Here is a 7,872-nt window from a genome sequence, read left to right on the forward strand (position 1 = left end):
TTTTTCCAAAGTCCATTAAAATTGTTCAATTTGGACTGTTCCAACTCACTTGGACTTAACAGTTACCCAGGAAATAATTGTGGAGTAAAACTCTACTGTCACTCCTGGGTAAGTATAAACTTTAACTCCCAGCATACTACTGAGACACCCCCCCCCCCCCCTCAATTACATGACTTCTGATCCTTACCTCGCCCAGAATCTTAAGAAAAACCCTCTAAAATCATCCTCAACATGATTCCACCCTCAAGCTGACTGTGATAGGCTCAACATCTGTTCCCCCACTTACGTGACCTTGCAAGACCCAATACTCACTCCACCTCGGGCCTGACCCCCTGAAACCCACAAACTCTCCTAGATGTTTAACCTGAGATCCCTCACCCCAACCACTGAACCTAACTACACCCTCTCACCCAAACCAACAACTCCACCCACCTGCTGGGCTTGACCCTCCACTCCTCACCCACTTGAACCTAACTACCCTCTGTTCTCACTCACCTATCTCGCACCTTACCATCCTACCCTCTGGAAACATACCCACGTTCGCCACCTGGCACCTCATTTAGCCAATTTCTGGTAAAATTCAGCTCAGGCTTTCCGACCCTGATTGGAATAATTGGGCCTTATGTGTTACTAACTTACAGGTCTGTTTGGTCTATCTGATGCGCATACATCCAATGTGCACTTATGACTGTTTAATTGTTAGGATTACATCATCTCTAAATTCATTTGAGAATACACTTGTTACTGGATGTGATCTAATTTGACTGTTATTTCTATAACAGCGTCAGAAAACACTATTTTGGTGCAAAATGGGAAAAGAAAACTTGATATATTGATACAAAACTTGAATTAATACTCGATTACTTTGTAAGAATACTAAGGCTTTATAAAAACATCGAGAATTATTTTGAAAGAACTTAATAATGATGAGCTTTATTTTTACAGTTCTACACAGCTACAGTTAACATAACAATAAATGAATACATGAACCAGAAGAGATACAGTCACCTTTCTGATGAAAAAGGGCACTTCCGTAACCTCTTCAACAGGGGCATTAAACTGAACTTGATGGAGTTCTTTCACCTTATTGACCCACAGAAGGAGCATGAACTAAACACACTGAATCAGCTGTATAGCATCTGATTAGTGTGGAATCTGTGCCACTGGATCAGATTTTTTTTCATCAAAGTGGAAGCACAAATATCATTTTTACTTTTAAAAAGTCATCCTGATAATTTCTACTGTTACAGGAAAGATATAAAGATGTATTACTGTTATACAACAAACCTGCTAATTTCTGAAGAGAATCAAGGATTAAGATTGGGAGAACAATTGTGGGTCTAGGTGCTTCTCCTATTTCTGGGCGCTTTAACTTTAACTTCGTTCTCCCACCTTTAACCCTCCCTCTCTCATCCCTCAGAATTGGGAACACGGGTCAAAATATTTCCCCTCTGCATGTCCACTCATAGGCTCTTTTTTGATTTTTAGGGAAATATACCTTTTCACTAACTCATGTATTGCAGTCACATAGTAACAGCACCATCTGTGTTTGAATAGAAGTAAAATATTGGGGATGCTGGAAATCTAAAATAAAAAGCAAAATTGCTGGAGAAACTCAGCAGGTCCAGTAGCATCTGTGAATGTCACATATTAAAAATTGGAAGATCTTAACTAGGCAGTTAACTTTTTTTTTCCCACTGTATTTTAAGACTTAAATTTAAGAATTGACTTATGGTTTGTTACAATAGTAATTAATACACACCCACCACAAATGGGAGTTCCAGAACAAACACAGCCTTAAGCTTAAATTCTACATTACTTTGCAAAGAATGTAGCCTCAGTGATTTTCAGTTTTCACGGTTACTAGTTAGATGAGTTTTTTTTGGTCAGGCTTAAAACTGTTCACGTTCATTTCCAGATTCTCTGTCCTTACATACATCTCCTTTATAGCTTGCCTCCGTCCTTCTGCCCATTCCCTTTGAGAATGTCTCTGTCTCTGTTCCCGCTCCCCTAACTGCCTCCTTACTTTTTCTCCCCCACCTTGCGGCCTCCTCTGTTTCCCCTCTTGCAGCTTTCCTCTCTATAACCCCTTTGCAACCTTGCACTCTCTTCTGCCTTACAAACTCCTCTCGCTCTCCCCTCTTGCATCCTCTGTCTCTTGCTCTTTCCCTACACCCTTCCACCACATTGCTTCTCTCTCTCTTCACTTGCCTCACTGCCACCACATATTTTTTTCATTGTTTATCTAAATCATAGGCTGGTCCTGTTCCACATTTGCTGTTGATAGGTTCATTGCCCTATCTAAGAGCAAAACGCACAAGAGAAAACCAACCTCTAATTGGAACTATAGCATCTCCAGGATTCCATCCAGACAACTTACAGTATGCCCCTATGACTGAAAATTTCCAGAAATATTGAGTGTGAATTTATCCTTGATTTCTGTGTTTTCTGAATATTGCTATGTACCAATGAACCTGGCTGCTCCTAGAGCCCCCTTTCCAATGTCCTGGATACATGTAGTGTCAATCTGCTGCTATTACTGTACTAACTATGCATTTGCACCTGACCTTCACCTGAATAGCACTGACAATGCGGACCAGATAAAAGTAGAGTGTGTTGCACAGCAATGTTAATTCTCATCTCCTACTTGAAGTATTCTGCTAATAAAATTTAGGACTTAAGTAAGGCCCTCTCCTTAAATCATTCAGTGGGACTGCATGGTTTCCCTTCCTGGTATGTTTTGATTAAGATTTTGCCCATTACGCAGCTGTCTAGTCTTTTCACAAGTCAAGGAAACAAAACTAATCCTATCAAATGGAACATTATGAAATTCCTTAGGGTTAAGCATAAGAGATTCCCAAAGGTATTTTTTTGCAAATATGATGTGCCCAATCAAGTGTTGTAAGTTTTTTTTTCTATATTATTATAACAATTACAATACTCTGCTGCACTGTTGATGTAAGTGGTATCTTTCACAGTAGAATTTTGTAGCACCTATTTAACTCTTCTTATAGAAAGAGTGCACTTAAACAAAAATTGCTGTACAATTTATGCAAAAATGCTCTACAACAGACTCTATCTATGCATCAAATATAGCTGTGTTCCAATGCTGCTTCATGACATCCACATGCATCGGTAAAGGGCTAAGATATCCAAAACAAAGCTTATTGTGATGTGATTTGAATCAGAGAAGTTTTTTTAATATTATGAAAATATTGCTCAACCCTTTCACAATTGAATGTACAAATGTTTACATGGATAGAAATTTGATTGCATTTTCAAAACTGCAAGAACTATTTGGCCTCTTTAAAGGTGAACTCATACACGTGGAATACTTGTTGATAGATTTCACTATTTGAACAAAATATTTGTACAAGTCAACTTAATAAGCAAAGTTATGAAGCGTCTAAACAAAAATGTATTGTAACTTATTTTTCTAAAGCGTGCAGTTCTAGAGGGACTGTTGTGAGGCTAAGATGATTGTGTATTTTTTCCTATTTGAGATTAAATAATCCATCGTAATGACCTCCACTTAGCAATTTTTGATCATTGTTAAATTATTTTAAAATTCATTTCAAAGTTGTAAACAGCAGAAATTCAGCTTTCAATTTCTTTTTTATTGGGTCAGTTTTATATGTACTATCATTAGATTGCAACAATATCAGAGAGAAAATTTGGCATTTAGGTGGGATACGGGCTAATTCTCTACCAATAAGCCCTTCACATTTGATGCACTTATTGTATTTAATGCCCTTGTCAGCTATGTACTTATTATTCCTCTGATGTGAAACAACCTAATTGAAAACAGAATATAAACATGACAGTACTTTGCATTGAATTAAAAAGTTGGCAAATCATATTTGAATATAGCATTCAACCTTGAGAACATAACCCAGATACCACTTAGACTCAAGTCCCAAAAGAGTTCCAACTTAATGCTAGAGACATTAGAGCAGGGTCTTCCTGCAGGACTGGAAAAGAAACGTAAGTATGTAACAACTCAACCTTGAAGCATTGTGAGGTATCTGAACCTACTAACCCTGTCACACTGCATTAACTGCTAATATATACTATATTAAAGTTCACATTAACTGTGCCTTATAAACTTTTACAACTTCTGTGTGTAAGAACAGGGAGGAGATTCGGTGCAGTTTCCACTACATTTCTTCTGTTTTAGAAAAAAGCACAAAGGTGATCAAAAGTGTATTTTCTCAATGATTATAGTATAATTATTTAAATGTTAAATACAGTAAATAGAACATGTTTTGAAGAACAGCATCATTTAGTAAACATTGTCTTTGTGAAGTTATCCATAATCCACTTCAGATTTTTGTTTATACATTTTGGTCTATTTATATCAATGTATATCACATATTATGATGCTGGATTTGGAATGCAAAGAGCCATCTTGCTGAATTATATCTTTTCACTTAATGTCTTAATAAATTATGACTTTACGATTAAAACTTTGAAAATATGATCCAATCCTTAGTAGTTTTGATCAAAATTAACATTGTGTAAAATATTTGTGGCTCTTGTCATTTTACTCATAAAATGCTGAAACTGGCATTGAAAATCATGAGACTAAATTTTGTAGGAGAGAGAGGACAGCATAATTATCTGGAGTGAACCTAGTTCCATTTAGCCAGCTCACACCATTTTAATTTTTCAGGCAGGTCCCTGTTGTGGCTCAGGTTAGCACCCTATACTGCTGATGTATGGCATACTAATTTACAGGTCCATATGCGTTTTCCCATGTACAGGCAAACTACAACATTTAGCCGAGATTTGCAGTTTTAACAGTATTGATAATTTATTAAAAGAATACTCTGAATGGCAAGATGTCATTAGTTAACAGTGAGATGCCAATTGATGGGGATTCATGCCTACTAATGTCTCAACTCACTTCAGTAATATGCAGATTCCCATCTTTGACAACCAATCACAACAGGAAAACTCAACAGGGAAAACACAACATAAACCTCGCAGATTCAGCTCACTACCTGTTCCAAACAAAGACTGTGTTACCTGAAACGAAACCACAAACCCAGACATGGTCAGGGGGCATTAACCAATTGTACTTCTCCTCTGTGGACATTGGCATCCAGCATCTGCCCATCTTCACAATCATTCTGGCACTGAGTGCGATATCAACTTACATTGAAAGGCTGCAGTGGGAATACTTTGCGCACAGGGACGGGTACCTAGCTTGCAGGCCCATCCATGCTGCATCACAAGGTGGTTCACTTGCTTTCTTAGTGCTTGCTCACATCATCCCTGTCTTGCCAAGCCAGTTAGCACAGTTAAACAAGCAGGCAGCTTACCTTACCACTAAGTAGTCCTCAGTCTAATGGCATACATCTTGCAGTATTGCAGTATGCTCTGTCAGTCTTACACCTAGTCCATGTGCCAAATGAACTGCATGTGCAGCAAGCGGACAGCAATGCCTCAAAGTCTGTGGGGAGTTGTCCCCACTGAAGTCCATGGAGATATCTGTCATTCAGTGGGTTCTGGCACAGTAACTCAAATACAGTCTCCCTTACCAGCTAGGTATCCAGTTTGAGGGCAGTTTCACTTAGGGGACCCATGACTCTGAAGTCCAGGGAATGACTCATGATCAATCCACTGGCTCCAAATCGGCACTTCCAATGGATAGGGATAAGATCATTAGGGAGAGGTACAGGTATCAGTCCAGGTTTTTGGATACACTTTGCCTTGGAATACTCAGTCATATCAGGCAAGAGAGTGAGCCATCATTAATCCATCATGTTACTCTGCAGAAAATAAGGAGTTTGAATTAGGGGATTGAGTTGAGGAAATTGTTGCCTTTTCTACTGCACTGAACCACAGCAGTTCAATCTTCCTGCAAGGGGCTGGGGGATTTTCTGGTTTCAAGAGGGACACAATAAATGACCATACCAGACATGGTCACTCATATTTGGGAGCTCACTGGAACAGTCAGGCTGAGTCTGGAACAGGAGCCCTCATTGCCATCTTCCATCCTACTGGATATCGTATTGATGAAGAAAATGATTGTGAGCACACTTAGAGAGACTTGACTTGTGAGGGAGGGGGCTGTAGCATGCTCCATTCATAAAGATGTAGGCCATTCAGCCCATCATGCCTACAATGTCTCTTCAAATAAGCATCATTACCATCTTCAAAATCTCTTGTCCTTTCATCATATCCCTTCACACTATTTCTATGGTTCCAATTAAATCTGTCTCCACCACATTTCCAGGTAATGTTGCAACACTGAGAGTAGCTGAGTCTAGGTAGGAGCTGCATACAGTGGCAGGGAAAAGTGTGAAATAACCCTGTAAGAACAGGGAGGTTCACTGACTTTCTTTCTGCATTGTTGGCATTTCCTCCACATTTTAAAAATGGCACTAACCTGGATGGCATCCTCAGATGAGGCTAGCCGTCTAAACCTACAGTCTTATCTGATGGTCCTCTGGGAAGAAGACATCTCTTCATTGCATCACCTTTTCCATCAGAACCTCCAGGTCCTTGTTGGAAAATCACAATGCCATACTCCCCTTCTCTGTGCAAATGGCCTTGACCAAGGAGGGCAGTATTGAAATGCTAATGCTCATCCATGTGCTCAGTGCTGTTCTAAGGATAACTCAGATGCAAAAGATGTTGGTCTTTTGATGGATTTGCAAGAAATGGCAAATTGTTCACACAGGATGTGTAGTGAGATGGACGTAGAGACAATATTGGGCTTTGGTAGGTAATTAACGTGGCAAGATTGGTAAGATGGATGAGAAAATTTGCTTGGCCTCGCTGCAAAAGACACATGAAAAAACTTGTTTAAACTCAGACTCAACCAAACATTTGTAAAATTCAACCCAATGCTCTAACTGAGGATGTGCCAATGTGTTATAAACATTCATTATAACTTCCTTGCTTGAGTAACCCATGTAGCTATGTAAAGAGCCAAGGATTCTTTTTTTTATAACCACATACCTTCTCAACATATCCTGATGCTTTCAACAATTTGCTTTCTCTGTTCCTGAGATCATGAGCTGTGTTCATATTATCCAATGAGGTAATGCCTACACCCTTCACTGTTACCATGTCAGGAGATGTAAGGTGTACATAATCAGGCAGTCAAGGTGTCTGGAAGTCTGAGCGATACTTCTCCAATACACATGCTTTGGGCTGGTTGTAACTGATTCCTCTTGAACCTTTGTAATCTCTTTGATCTTTATTTCCAATGTTCTCTGTAGCTGACAGCTGCTGGTTGCTATTTAATTTAGTTTGGTCAATTTTCTGTCAGACCCAAGTTCTCTGGCTGGGTCAATTTAGAATGTCCAAATTTAGGCCCACCCAGCAGTAGTTTTGGTTCAGCAAGTGAAACCTCATGACAAGTTCTTGATGAACAGAAAAAGCAGGAAAATGCATGGAAGAGGGAAATGTTCCAACTACCAGCAGAGTATAAGCACAAGGTGAAAGCCTAGATTATGATGCAGGCATTGAGTTGACATTGCAACTACCAGAAACATTTGAAATATTGGGAGACCATGACATGATGATGGCAGAATTGGAGAAAGAGATTCATAAGCTGTGGGTGCTGCTTCTGTATCTTCCACATACATAGATTCTTTCAAGGCTTATGTGAACTATTGTGTGCATTGGTAGCTACCATCTGGTCTAACAGGAAGAGTCTTATAGGCTAAGCAAGATGTGGCTTATTGCATCTCTGCAATCATTTATGGGTTACAAGAACAAGTTGTGTATTACTACAAAAGACTGTTGGGAGTACCCACAAAATTCTACTTTATTCTCCACCCTATCATTCCTCATGGCATCATCATAGAGGGTGGTGCTCACAGGGGGTGGTGCTTACTGCACTCAGTCAAGTATTAA

General features: G+C 39.3%; 1 protein-coding gene across 1 annotated transcript in view; it reads left to right on the plus strand.

The window, feature by feature from the left end:
* The window catches only part of LOC132833283 (uncharacterized), an 82,910-nt gene extending 81,767 nt beyond the window's left edge, over positions 1-1,143 (plus strand). The window contains exon 10 of the mRNA XM_060851446.1: positions 946-1,143. Coding sequence (XP_060707429.1) covers positions 946-1,143 — 198 coding nt within the window. The remainder of the gene's footprint in view (positions 1-945) is intronic.
* The last annotated feature ends 6,729 nt before the right edge of the window (positions 1,144-7,872 follow it).

This window comes from Hemiscyllium ocellatum, chromosome 36 (assembly GCF_020745735.1).
Source record: "Hemiscyllium ocellatum isolate sHemOce1 chromosome 36, sHemOce1.pat.X.cur, whole genome shotgun sequence".
Lineage (NCBI taxonomy): Eukaryota > Metazoa > Chordata > Chondrichthyes > Orectolobiformes > Hemiscylliidae > Hemiscyllium > Hemiscyllium ocellatum.